The 14,904-nt window shown below is 39.2% G+C and overlaps 1 protein-coding gene across 1 annotated transcript; it reads left to right on the forward strand.

The window, feature by feature from the left end:
- Window positions 9,132–13,346, forward strand: LOC109833765 (14-3-3-like protein). Its single transcript, XM_020401568.1, has 6 exons — window positions 9,132–9,278; window positions 9,949–10,378; window positions 10,469–10,547; window positions 11,104–11,226; window positions 12,820–12,936; window positions 13,049–13,346. The coding sequence occupies exons 2-6, from the start codon at window positions 9,972–9,974 to the stop codon at window positions 13,106–13,108; spliced, it is 786 nt and encodes a 261-aa protein (XP_020257157.1). The 5' UTR covers window positions 9,132–9,278; window positions 9,949–9,971; the 3' UTR covers window positions 13,109–13,346.

A 14,904-nucleotide genomic window follows, 5' to 3' on the forward strand; every position in this document is an offset into this window, starting at 1 on the left:
TTCCGACATCGGACGAGGAAGTTAGAGCCAAAATACCCGAGAGGTCGCAAACTACATCAAAGGTGCGCGGCAGTGTACACTGCCGCGGCAAAAGTGCGATAGTACAAGGTGTCGCGCAAATAAACATAGTAAAGAGCCAATGGGAAGTTGTAGAGCTCTTCGATAGCTTTCCAACGCATCTTGGATCACCTCATTCCGACATCGGACGAGGAAGTTAGAGCCAAAATACCCGAGAGGTCGCAAACTGCATCGGAGGTGCGCGGCAGTGTATACTGCCGCGGTAATATATTGCACATTTAAGCCATGATATGATCCAAATCTGAAGAAGATCAAAAGACAAAAGTTGTAGATCTCTTCGTCATCTTTTCAACACATCTTGGATCACCTCATTCCGACATCGGACGAGGAAGTTAGAGCCAAAATACTCGAGAGGTGCGCGGCAGTGGTACCTGCCGCGGCAATGCGCGACACCACGTACTGTCGCGGCCACTGGGAAGTTGAACACGTTATTTTTAACAGTTTTCTCGAGTTTTGTGCAGCCCACATGGCTTATTAACTGCTGGGGGTCACTTATGAACGTGGGGGAAGCAGTTACAAGCGAAAATCATGCCCACTAACCTCATAAAAAGATGGTATTTAAGTAGTGGGACGGCGGTTACAAAAGAGGGCTGATTAGAGAGCATCCAAGAGGGCTGATTAGAGAGCATCCAAGAGGGGGAGGGGCAGATTAGAGCAGATTAGGCTTAAGCTTTTGGTGAATTAGAGCAAAAGAGAGAGTCTTCCTTCTTCACAAACATCTTCAAAAAGTAGCGAGTCCTAGAGATCTAAGCTCAGACTTGATCTTTGGAAGAGTGAACATCTTACATCGATAAGATATTCGCTTCAAATTCTTACTTCGATAAACGAAGGAAGAATCATTAAACCCCTCACGGTTCAATCAGAATCTGTGATTTGGTGGTCCACGAGTCAAAGCGCTCCCGACACAGGCAAAGATCCCACGCAAGCAGCGATCCAAACAACGATCCTGCGTTTGTTTCTAAAAAGTTGTAATTTTCCTTTTATTGTGTAAAAGAGGTCTTATAAAAAGACTATTTCTTTGAATTTATTGTAATCGAACGAAGATATAATGAATTCCACAGCAAAACCCGACACAGGCAAAGATCCCACGCAAGCAGCGATCCAAACAACGATCCTGCGTTTGTTTCTAAAAAGTTGTAATTTTCCTTTTATTGTGTAAAAGAGGTCTTATAAAAAGACTATTTCTTTGAATTTGTTATAATCGACCGAAGATATAATGAATTCCATAACAAAACCAACTTTTGACGCAAACAAGCTGGCGACCACAGTGGGAGCCAACGGTTCTTGGTCAAACCTTTAAACAGTTAGGACCAAAGCCAAAATCCCCTCTCGATTCGTTCCATGAACGAGAGGTCCACAAATTGAACGATCAAACCTTTAAACAGTTAGGATCGTCTCAAATTCCCATCTTGGTCAAACCTTTAAACAGTTAGGACCAAAGCCAAAATCCCCTCTCGATTCGTTCCATGAACGAGAGGTCCACAAATTGAACGATCAAACCTTTAAACAGTTAGGATCGTCTCAAATTCCCATCTTGGTCAAACCTTTAAACAGTTAGGACCAAAGCCAAAATCCCCTCTCGATTCGTTCCATGAACGAGAGGTCCACAAATTGAACGATCAAACCTTTAAACAGTTAGGATCGTCTCAAATTCCCATCTTGGTCAAACCTTTAAACAGTTAGGACCAAAGCCAAAATCCCCTCTCGATTCGTTCCATGAACGAGAGGTCCACAAATTGAACGATCAAACCTTTAAACAGTTAGGATCGTCTCAAATTCCCATCTTGGTCAAACCTTTAAACAGTTAGGACCAAAGCCAAAATCCCCTCTCGATTCGTTCCATGAACGAGAGGTCCACAAATTGAACGATCAAACCTTTAAACAGTTAGGATCGTCTCAAATTCCCATCTTGGTCAAACCTTTAAACAGTTAGGACCAAAGCCAAAATCCCCTCTCGATTCGTTCCATGAACGAGAGGTCCACAAATTGAACGATCAAACCTTTAAACAGTTAGGATCGTCTCAAATTCCCATCTTGGTCAAACCTTTAAACAGTTAGGACCAAAGCCAAAATCCCCTCTCGATTCGTTCCATGAACGAGAGGTCCACAAATTGAACGATCAAACCTTTAAACAGTTAGGATCGTCTCAAATTCCCATCTTGGTCAAACCTTTAAACAGTTAGGACCAAAGCCAAAATCCCCTCTCGATTCGTTCCATGAACGAGAGGTCCACAAATTGAACGATCAAACCTTTAAACAGTTAGGATCGTCTCAAATTCCCATCTTGGTCAAACCTTTAAACAGTTAGGACCAAAGCCAAAATCCCCTCTCGATTCGTTCCATGAACGAGAGGTCCACAAATTGAACGATCAAACCTTTAAACAGTTAGGATCGTCTCAAATTCCCATCTTGGTCAAACCTTTAAACAGTTAGGACCAAAGCCAAAATCCCCTCTCGATTCGTTCCATGAACGAGAGGTCCACAAATTGAACGATCAAACCTTTAAACAGTTAGGATCGTCTCAAATTCCCATCTTGGTCAAACCTTTAAACAGTTAGGACCAAAGCCAAAATCCCCTCTCGATTCGTTCCATGAACGAGAGGTCCACAAATTGAACGATCAAACCTTTAAACAGTTAGGATCGTCTCAAATTCCCATCTTGGTCAAACCTTTAAACAGTTAGGACCAAAGCCAAAATCCCCTCTCGATTCGTTCCATGAACGAGAGGTCCACAAATTGAACGATCAAACCTTTAAACAGTTAGGATCGTCTCAAATTCCCATCTTGGTCAAACCTTTAAACAGTTAGGACCAAAGCCAAAATCCCCTCTCGATTCGTTCCATGAACGAGAGGTCCACAAATTGAACGATCAAACCTTTAAACAGTTAGGATCGTCTCAAATTCCCATCTTGGTCAAACCTTTAAACAGTTAGGACCAAAGCCAAAATCCCCTCTCGATTCGTTCCATGAACGAGAGGTCCACAAATTGAACGATCAAACCTTTAAACAGTTAGGATCGTCTCAAATTCCCATCTTGGTCAAACCTTTAAACAGTTAGGACCAAAGCCAAAATCCCCTCTCGATTCGTTCCATGAACGAGAGGTCCACAAATTGAACGATCAAACCTTTAAACAGTTAGGATCGTCTCAAATTCCCATCTTGGTCAAACCTTTAAACAGTTAGGACCAAAGCCAAAATCCCCTCTCGATTCGTTCCATGAACGAGAGGTCCACAAATTGAACGATCAAACCTTTAAACAGTTAGGATCGTCTCAAATTCCCATCTTGGTCAAACCTTTAAACAGTTAGGACCAAAGCCAAAATCCCCTCTCGATTCGTTCCATGAACGAGAGGTCCACAAATTGAACGATCAAACCTTTAAACAGTTAGGATCGTCTCAAATTCCCATCTTGGTCAAACCTTTAAACAGTTAGGACCAAAGCCAAAATCCCCTCTCGATTCGTTCCATGAACGAGAGGTCCACAAATTGAACGATCAAACCTTTAAACAGTTAGGATCGTCTCAAATTCCCATCTTGGTCAAACCTTTAAACAGTTAGGACCAAAGCCAAAATCCCCTCTCGATTCGTTCCATGAACGAGAGGTCCACAAATTGAACGATCAAACCTTTAAACAGTTAGGATCGTCTCAAATTCCCATCTTGGTCAAACCTTTAAACAGTTAGGACCAAAGCCAAAATCCCCTCTCGATTCGTTCCATGAACGAGAGGTCCACAAATTGAACGATCAAACCTTTAAACAGTTAGGATCGTCTCAAATTCCCATCTTGGTCAAACCTTTAAACAGTTAGGACCAAAGCCAAAATCCCCTCTCGATTCGTTCCATGAACGAGAGGTCCACAAATTGAACGATCAAACCTTTAAACAGTTAGGATCGTCTCAAATTCCCATCTTGGTCAAACCTTTAAACAGTTAGGACCAAAGCCAAAATCCCCTCTCGATTCGTTCCATGAACGAGAGGTCCACAAATTGAACGATCAAACCTTTAAACAGTTAGGATCGTCTCAAATTCCCATCTTGGTCAAACCTTTAAACAGTTAGGACCAAAGCCAAAATCCCCTCTCGATTCGTTCCATGAACGAGAGGTCCACAAATTGAACGATCAAACCTTTAAACAGTTAGGATCGTCTCAAATTCCCATCTTGGTCAAACCTTTAAACAGTTAGGACCAAAACCAAAATCCTCTCTCGATTCCTTCCATGAACGAGAGGTCCACAAATTGAACGATCAAACCTTTAAACAGTTAGGATCGTCTCGAATTCCTATTTGGTCAAACCTTTAAACATGAACGAGAGGTCTACAAATTGAACGATCAAACCTTTAAACAGTTAGGATCGTCTCAAATTCCCATTTTGGTCAAACCTTTAAACAGTTAGGACCAAAACCAAAATCCCCTCTCGATTCCTTCAATGAACGAGAGGTCCATAAATCGAGCGATCAAACCTTCCTACAGTTAGGATCCCCTCGAAACTCCCACCGAGTAGTTTGTGCAAATCAATAAACTCATTGTTATTTGCACCCTACTCCTATTCCTCACTTGGTCAAACCTTTAAACAGTTAGGACCAAAGCCAAAATCCCCTCTCGATTCGTTCCATGAACGAGAGGTCCACAAATTGAGCGATCAAACCTTCCTACAGTTAGGATCGTCTCAAAACCCCCGCTTGGTCAAACCTTACTACAGTTAGGACCACAACCAAAATCTCCTTTCGATTCATTTTACGAACGAAAGGTCCACTTTTGAACTGAATAACCAAACCTTATGACAGTTAGGATTATTCAAACCAGTCTAGATTTTCTAAGTGAAGATTCCACTTTGAATTTCTTTTGCACCAGAAGATAGAATATAAAATTCTTCCTCTCCGATTCCGGGTTCATCTCTACCAACAAACAAGAGACCAGGAGATAGAATATAAAATTCTTCCTCTCCGATTTCGGGTTCATCTCTACCAACAAAAAGAGAGACCATATTACTCCAATGGGTGCACGAGTCTAAACTGTTTCCCTAGCCTCAACAGGAAGTTTCTGAAGAATATTACTCAAAATATTCTTAAGAATAACCTGACTACCTTCCAACGGGTATATGAGGTTAAACTATTTTCCGAACACTCCAATAGAGTATATGAGTATAAACTATTTCTTTATTCTTCGACGGCAGTTCAAATTCAAGACTTCGATAACGGTCAAGCGATAAACGCAACACCGGAGGAATCTCAGCTATTCTACAAAGCACTGAATAAGCTAAAAGATGAAGAAGTCAAAGATTGAAGCCATTCATAGACCATGCTACGTAATTTCCTCAACAAAGCACTAGAGAAATTGCAAGGAAACCTTATCATATCCAAAGTGTCCCAGACTCTTCTCTAAAGAAATGATGAGTCTGAGATACTTTGGAGGGGGTATCTGTAGGCGTCAAAAAATACTTACAGACATCCAAATACTACTCAAGACAAAGAAGAGGCGATAAACGTCATTCTCTTAATCAAAGGGGATCATTCAAAGGAAGCTAGACAACATAGAAGAACAATATGAACACCCACGACAAGAAACACTGACGCGCATTTGCGCGGTAGTGGAAGGGGTTGTGCACACAAACAGAGTGATATTCCTATGGGAATTTGTAGATCTCTTCGATAGCTTTCCAACGCATCTTGGATCACCTCATTCCGACATCGGACGAGGAAGTTAGAGCCAAAATACCCGAGAGGTCGCAAACTACATCAAAGGTGCGCGACAGTGTACACTGCCGCGGCAAAAGCGCGACAGTACAAGGTGTCGCGCAAATAAACATAGTGAAGCGCCAATGGGAAGTTGTAGAGATCTTCGATAGCTTTCCAACGCATCTTGGATCACCTCATTCCGACATCGGACGAGGAAGTTAGAGCCAAAATACCCGAGAGGTCGCAAACTGCATCGAAGGTGCGCGGCAGTGTACACTGCCGCGGCAACAGCGCGACAGTACAAGGTGTCGCGCAAATAAACATAGTGAAGCGCCAATGGGAAGTTGTAGAGCTCTTCGATAGCTTTCCAACGCATCTTGGATCACCTCATTCCGACATCGGACGAGGAAGTTAGAGCCAAAATACCCAAGAGGTCGCAAACTGCATCGGAGGTGCGCGGCAGTGTATACTGCCGCGGTAATATATTACACATTTAAGCCATGATATGATCCAAATCTGAAGAAGATCAAAAGACAAAATTTGTAGATCTCTTCGTCATCTTTCCAACGCATCTTGGATCACCTCATTCCGACATCGGACGAGGAAGTTAGAGCCGGCTTCTTTTTTTCCCAAAGCGAGCGATTTCAATCTTCTTCCTGCTAGGCTCCCGTTGAGGGTATTTTTCACCTTGAGGGTATTTTTCACCCCATTCAATGCTGGTCGTAATTGGTCTCTCCATGATTTTAATGCTTGCTTTCTTGGCCTTAGAGACAATTGTCTCCATCCTCAACGATCCGCTAATCCCTCCAACCCTTACCCAATTGGTCATCGGAGGCTTCCATCTCAAGTTTAGGGCTGGTTTTTTAATGCCAGTCATCTCATAGTACCATAGCTGTCAGAATCGAAGGAACGAATATCAAAATAGTTAACTTTCAGAACTCATTCTTCAACTACACTCTAAATAGCTACCTTTCACCAAAACATGTTAACATTAATGGGTACATGTTAACTTTCACCTATTAATGTTAGCTTTAATAATTATATGTTAAAGTTCATGTTAAAATGTTAACTTTCACCTATTAATGTTAACTTTAATAATTATATGTTAAAGTTCATGATAACATGTTAACTTTCACCTATTGATGTTAACTTTAATTTTTATATGTTAAAGTTCATGTTAACATGTTAATTTTAACCATATTCTGTAAACATTTAATATTGTACATGTTTTCTAATGCCTGTTACCAAGACTAATGTTAACTAAAACAAATGTCAGACCAGTTGGTCATGCAACTTACAGGGATGAGCGGCATGCATCCAGGTACGTATGTAACCCCTGGCTTCCTCAACCCTTCAACGACAATTTGAATGCCTCTCTTCGTCTCATCAAAAATAAATTTACCCCACGCAATGTTCTTCACTCTCTTAATACTATCTACATATTGAAACAACTGTCTTGGAATGCCTTGTGAGCTGTTGGGGCACCAAATCATTGCACACTGGTACAAGATCTGAAGCAGCATAAAATCCTCAATGTCCTTATTATCAGAAGACTCAACCAGTGTTTCCAGTAACTCCTCAACATATCTCCTCATGCTACCAGCTTCTTGTGAGGCCTTGGCCTTCGCCTTTGACTTTGCCTTTAGCTTTTCTTTCTTCTCTTCAAAATATTCCCTCCAAAGCCGGTTGTGAGGGTCTCTATTCCCGTAGATCAATTCCCCATCAATAGGGAAGCCCGTGTGAGTTTGCACCCACTCTTCATCAAATTGGACTGAAAATATAGTCCCGCTTATGGGATCAGGAAAAAAGAATTTATCAGTTTCGCCAACATAATGGCTGAGCACATGCTCTAGTGCCCGTCGATCACGTGCTGGAGGTCCGAAGAATACATAGTGCTCAAAGTTACTGCCCTTGTAGGCATCCCAATGCCACTGCTTCAGTTTTGGTTGAAGTCTTTGCATGAAAGTACAATATGATCCAAGACAGGCACTAGGCCTTATATCACCTTCGGCTGTAGCTTTCCTGCATAAACAACTATTTACTCTTAACAAGTCGTTCAACTGCAAATTAGGTAACAATTAACCGTAAAGGCATTAACTTAGTCAAAATTACGTTTTATTAACATGAATAGCTAATACTTGACACTTATGCATAAACGTTAACAACAAACAAGATTTATTGACATGCATTGCAACTAGCTATCAACAAATGACCTCAGAATTATTTACATGCATTTGTTCCAAACTGATAACACTTCGTATTGTTCAGATCTTACTCTAAAATTACAAAACTGGTTCTACACTACAATAACCAGTCTCTCGCCACCATTTTATTCAAAAAAATAACCCATAAACCTCAATTAAAATCAAAATCACTCAATTGCTTGGGAACTTACTTCTTCTTTGAGATAGACACATCCTCCAGCGAGCATCTCCTCCTGCTTTCTCGAATATCCAGACTTTTCATGCTCAATAGGGTTTCCGTCGCCTCGTTACTCTCCTCATCCTCAGAGGATGTCGGAGCAGAATTGCCGGCGGGCGATATCAAGGCAGAGGCGGAGGCGGATAAGTTTGGCATTTCCTCCTGCGCCAATCGTGCCGACCGACGCCGGTGACGAACGTCCCGTTCCGTTTGAGTGTTGTCCACTTCATACTTGCTACGCTTACGGTTCTTAGCCATTTTACTTAAATTTTTTTGGGGCATTTTCAAAATAGATTTCCTAGCCGCTTGAGTGAAACTAGGGTTTTGAAAATGGGTTCGCAAGCTAATGGAGGTTTTTACGGTGAAGAAGATATAGAGAGAGAGAAGAGAGAGAGAAGGCGGACAGTATCGAGGGGAACGGGTAAAAATGGTATTTTCGTCTTATGCTTTGTCACACCAAAAAAAATACAGGGTGCTACTCACATCCGTTTTTTTTGGGGCCTAGAAACATTTTTCTCATTAAATTATCATTAAACTATTTTATGAAAATAGAAAGTTAATTATATAATTAAATAGTTTTGCGCCAATGTGGGAGTAGTAGGAAAATATTTTTACTATCAATTTTTTAATCATTGACTTGTTCCGAGCTCTCAAAATTTTAGCATACCTCTGAAAAAAAAAGTAGTATTAGTGCGTGGGAAACGGCGGGCGGCCTGATATATGTCGTAGGGGAGAGACACCGTCTCCATGTGAGCGTATTGAAAGCCATGGCCACCACTTTCCAAATAGATATTGATGAAAGCAGGGCACCTCCAACTTGTAACCTGTTACGATCAAATGGGCCCACCTCCTCTAAGGGTGAGAATCTGGGGGAAAGGTGTTCGAGTGAGCTTAAGTTTCTTCATCTTACTTTCAGGGACCTAGGTGGCATCACCACCGCGTGAAGAAACCCATGAAAGCTCCTGACGACCACACGTGTCGTCTTCTCACTGGTTCGTTGACCTCTTGGGAAGTGATCCTTTTTAGGGTTCTTTGTCCTCAAACTCCGTTTGCCCTAATTCAGTACCCGAAGAGAGAAATCTCCAACGAACGAACTTTTCTAGGGTAATCTTACTTATTATTCTTCTCGATTATTTGATTTGATTTGACGATAATTTCTCTTCTCTTGTTGCCTAATTTTAGCTATTTACTAAATTTCAAGCATTTGTGTAAATGTCCCCTTTTTTTTACTAACTACGGTCTTATAATTGTTAATCAAGTGAGAAAGATTCATCCTTGCTTGGATGTATGTTTAGTTTCATGATTAACAGAAGAGTTTTAGTTGCTTAATTTTTGTAGCTTCTGTCGTGTGCAACAAAGTTTTGGGATCATTAAGAGTTAAGATTCATCTATAGTGCACACAAAAGTCATTAAAAAAAATTGAACTATTTATATATAAGAGTAGAGACAAGAAAAAGAAAGATTAATTTTTTGCCGTATTTACATCTTTCTCCTTTGTTTTGGTATATTCTATTGCATGAAACTAGCTTGAATCATTTAGATTCATGTATAATTAACACAGCATTAAACTATAGAAGTAAACTCCCTTTTACTTTAAAAAGAGAAGGCAAGGAGAAATGATGTCTATTGTCTAAGTACGTTGAACTGAAATCTGAATTGTGTGAAAGATTTCTCTCTCAGCCTGAGAATGAAGACTAAAGATTGATCATGTTCCTTGTGCTAAATAATGCTCGCAATGAATAATTGATCCTGAATAAAGTTATATTACTTACAGAATAAAGGACGAACAGAGGAACGATGTCTCCAGCTGAGTCATCCCGTGAGGAAAATGTGTACATGGCTAAGTTGGCAGAACAGGCGGAGCGGTATGAGGAGATGGTGGAGTTCATGGAGAATGTAGCAAAGACGGTGGAGACGGAGGAGCTCACAGTGGAGGAAAGGAACCTCCTATCTGTTGCTTACAAGAATGTGATTGGGGCCCGTAGAGCCTCGTGGCGCATAATATCCTCCATTGAGCAAAAGGAGGAGAGTCGTGGGAATGAAGATCACGTGAACATTATCAAGGAGTACCGCAGCAAGATCGAGGCTGAGCTCAGCAAGATCTGTGATGGGATTCTCAAGCTTCTTGAGTCTCACCTCATACCATCGTCTACAGCTGCGGAGTCCAAGGTGTTCTATCTCAAGATGAAGGGTGATTACTTTAGGTAAAGCAGCTTACAGAAATCTTATATGACTCCTCGGAGTCAACTTTTTCTTCTTCTCTTTTTTTGCTTTATTGTCTGTTTGGTTTTCAGGTACCTTGCTGAGTTTAAAACTGGCACTGAGAGGAAAGAGGCAGCTGAGAGCACACTCGTGGCCTACAAATCTGCTCAGGTCGGTCATATTGTGTTAAAATCCTCTTTAGTTAGGTGGTTTCTATATCATAGTTATTTCCTGCTTATCTTACCAATGACCATACTTTGTTTAAGTAGTTCTTGTTGACCATACTTGTACATGCTATATATCTATTTCTTAATCTTCAGCTTGAGATGTATGATTGTATGGTGTTCTTTATATTTTCAAGAAATAGACCTATGTGCATTGGCATCAATAGTTATAGTTTGTTCTGTGACATGTCTTCCGACTTCAGCAACTTTTTGTTCGTAAGATCCTTTTCTTTTTGTTTTTGTAATAATTTACTATATATTGGCATAATGAAGGTTGCAAAATGATCTTTTATACAAGAGCATTCTAATTTCCAGGTATATGTTTATTTCTAATTGTGGAATAATCACTGGCCTTTCCTGTTATCCATGGATTTTTATTCTATCAAACACTGTGGTGAACTATTGGTTCTGTGTTATGTGATTTTTTTTATTAACTTGTAAGATTCATTTTGCTACTGTTCTATTATGTATCATCTTACAAAACCTGCCTCCCTTGTGTACAGGACATTGCTCTTGCTGAGCTGACCCCAACTCATCCAATAAGGCTGGGTCTGGCACTCAACTTTTCAGTATTTTATTATGAGATTCTTAACTCACCTGACCGTGCTTGTGCTCTAGCAAAGCAGGTAAATCTCTGTGTGGTTCAGTTTATATGTAATGCCGTTTATTGTTGGATTGATATCGATTATATATATTTTTAAGATTTAAGACTAACTTTAATATAATGTCATTTGTTTATGTATATGATATACCTAAGCATGATGTGTGAAAACTGTGTACCATCAAAGAACATGACTTTTAGTAGTGTGTCTATTGGGATTGTTAACTTCTTTTGGCACTGTTAGGGGGGCCGTAGATCAAATATAGATTTCATATGTGATTTTAAGATTAATTATACATCTGCGTATTGATTACAACGCCTGTAAAACTAGAGCTGCCTCTTGAGATGGACAGGAAGTGAAGCAGGATGTAAGACTCCTGTAGCCTCAAGTAATTATTTCTATTTTTAGAACACTGCATTACTTTTCAATTACCATATTAACAAAGACTGTAGGATGTTCAGTCCAATACATTATCTTTATGTGTTAAATTATACGGTATGTTCTTGTGAAGTCACTGAAGTGGAAGCCTGTACATGCATTATTTGTTTAGATACATACGTTTGCTCATAGTTAACTGTGAAAACACAGACATAAATTTCTCCAGCAATCTAGATTTACTCTATGGATGTCATATCAGAACAACTAGGAACCTTTTAAGATGGCATCTCATTGGCATGTATCAGGTTTCTTGACTGACTGTGAAGGTTTAGTTGTTTAACAGATTTTGAGACAAAGTCTTTGTAGTTGATGACTTACTTGGGGTGATGTCTTTTCACGTCTGATGGAGGATGGCAATATTGGTAGTATGTACAAAGCGGAAACCAAACTAAAAATCAAATACTGCATGCATATATGTGCGTGAGTGGCTTGATACATTTAACCTATCTCCTCCCCTGTGTCATCTATCGAATAGTGTAGTTTGTCTTTACCTAATATGTTGTTATTAAAGTCTGAACTATTGATAGTTATCTAATCAACAAAACGAATAATACGAAGGAACCATCATAAAGGAATCATCACATGTAATTCAGATATAACACAACAAAAATCAACACTTATCAGAAACCTTTAGGGCCAGTCACTTGTAATTTTAGTTTGTGAGGTTAAGTAAAATGAGTTCATAACTAACAATAAACTTATTGTAATACATACATGGAAGTGAATCTCTGCCGTATCTAGCAACTTAAACCTTCAAACACATTTTGGCATGTAGCCTTGGAGCCTTTAGCCGGGATAGGAGTTTTCCTTGCTATTTTTTTATTTCTGCATGTTTCTTTCAATGGTAACCTTAGCAAACATCTATGTTGCAGTGTGTCACTTAATTTACTTCGATATTTGGAAATTTATTGTGTCAATTTCCTCTCTGGTGGTCCAGTCTTTCTGCAATTGCTGCTTGTTGCTATAATTATATGGCCAGCTCATGATTGCAGTTTTATACTGTAATGTAGAAGCCATTGCTGATAGTTAAATAAATGTTGAGCATGATTACCGTAGGGACAATCATTATAAATGTCTTTCAAGAATGAACGGACTTGTGCAAATTATATTGGTTCCTGCAGTTTATTCAATGCGTTTGCTTTATTACTAATCTCTTGTGAAACTGGTTGCCCTTGCCAGGCATTTGATGAAGCCATCTCAGAGCTGGACACTTTGGGTGAGGAATCTTACAAAGATAGCACATTGATCATGCAGCTTCTCCGAGACAATTTGACTTTGTGGACTTCTGACATCACAGTATGATTTGTTACCATTTTTGCTTTTTCAAAGGAAGCTTCCTGCAAATTGTTCTTTTGTATGTTTTTGTCTTATCTGTTATCATATATATATTTTTTTCTTTTGTTTCCAGGAGGAAACTGGAGATGAGATCAAGGATGCCCCAAAAAAAGAGTCTGGAGAGGCACAGTGATATTTGTCCATATATTCCAGGCCATTGAAATGTGTGAGCAGGTACTGGGATATAAAGATAAGCTGAGCTGCCTGTACTTTTGGTTTTTAATTTATAGAAATGTAGCCCACATTCTTATGCTTGGAGATAAATTACTCAAAACTGTTGTGAGCATATGGATGGACTATGAACCTTTCAAACAAACATGTTTAATGATTGATATTCATGCGAAGGTATTTTTCTACAATGTTATTGGTATCATTGGAAGCCTTTTATACATTTTCTTTTCTCTACCTATCCCTATACATTTGTAGATGTGTACTTAAGTTACGCTAATCCTGATTTTCTTTTTTCTTATCATCCTCTATGTGTGTGTGTTAGATTCTGATAGGGAGGTTTAAATTATGCACTCCTTTTTTCAGGTTCAACAAGAAATTAGTGCTCATGGTGTTTTAGGGATTCTCGGGATTAATCCATTTAAAATTGCAACTAACTTTTCAGTATGCGTATAGCTCTGATGGAATGCTTCAATTATTTCCAGGTCTTTACTAAGTGCAAGGTGCACCTGGCTAACACCTGTATGCCTTGTTGGTTGGGGGCACAATTTGTTTTCCTTTTCCCTTCTGACACTAATATTATCATTCTCCAGTCTTTGGCTTCCCTTGTTATCCATTAATTAGCTGCATTATTAATGTGATGTGGTCCATGTGGATTGTCTGGACTATTTATTTGCACTAATATAAAATCCTCGATGTTTTCCTACCTTTGTTCATTTGATATCCCGTATCCTGTTATCCATGATCCTTTTGCTTGACATAGGTGGTGACATAATCTTTTATTTTCATTTCCTATTTTTGTTCCTCTTTCATTCTCCTATTCTTCACAAATTGAGCATGTCAGAGTTGCTGGAGGCTGAGGTGAAATGGAAAATTTTCACTTGGAGTAATGGTTCATACTCCTTGGACCTATGGCTTTAGCAAGTACAATGATCTTCTGAGAATATACTATGAACATCATGGAGGAAGCTTGAATCTGAGACTGTTTCCTTCTAAGATATTAGGTTAACATTGTGAGCTTTGTGAACGCTTAGATTTGATCAATCTTTTCTAGCATCAATTGTACATGAAGACCAGATTGTTAGGTTCTTATTTGGCATGTATGGCAGAATCCTAGATTTAGGAGTTAGGACACGCGGAAGCAAAATTTGGGCATAACATTAGATTACACTTCCAGATATTATATCTACTGTCTCTGTCATATTTTAGGCGACCTGTTCTGCATTTGTTTCACTGTTAGGTACATTTAACTTTGAATTGGTTTCTTAAATTTGTAAGGTGAACAATTGTATTTACAATAGAGCAAGCTCCTATTTCTTAACGTCTGTGTATCCATATTTAAATATTCTATAACATGGGAGTATCTTTGATCTATGCAAATACTAATTTAATACTGTCTTTTTCTTTCTTAAAAGCTTTTGCATTTGAAGGTGTTAGAAATTTGAAATTTCAGATATCTGGCGCGGGCGCGCACACACACATTTATTTTTATTATTTTATTTTTTTAAAAATGCTTTACGCACGCATATTTATTTATTTATTTTAAAAAAAATGCTTTACATTGTATGTTTGATTTTTTATTTTGGTAGTTTTGACTAGACTTCTCTTGAAATTTGAATGACTTTATTTAAGGTTATGGCTTTGGCAATAAATTATCTGTGTAATTTTTGACTTTTAATTGGGGTTCATATACGCATTCAGTTTATCTTCAATTTCATCATTTCATCCTTATTTGCTTATGTTTCCGAAACAAAAAACCTA

Source organism: Asparagus officinalis, chromosome 3 (genome assembly GCF_001876935.1).
Source record: "Asparagus officinalis chromosome 3, Aspof.V1, whole genome shotgun sequence".
NCBI classification, from domain to species: domain Eukaryota; kingdom Viridiplantae; phylum Streptophyta; class Magnoliopsida; order Asparagales; family Asparagaceae; genus Asparagus; species Asparagus officinalis.

Bases quoted from the DNA above. Each gene is read 5' to 3' on its own strand.
- LOC109833765 (XM_020401568.1), top strand. From the start codon at position 9,972: ATGTCTCCAGCTGAGTCATCCCGTGAGGAAAATGTGTACATGGCTAAG. The intron at 10,548-11,103 runs GTCGGTCATATT...CCTTGTGTACAG, and splicing joins TGGCCTACAAATCTGCTCAG to GACATTGCTCTTGCTGAGCT. The intron at 12,937-13,048 runs GTATGATTTGTT...TTTTGTTTCCAG, and splicing joins TGTGGACTTCTGACATCACA to GAGGAAACTGGAGATGAGAT.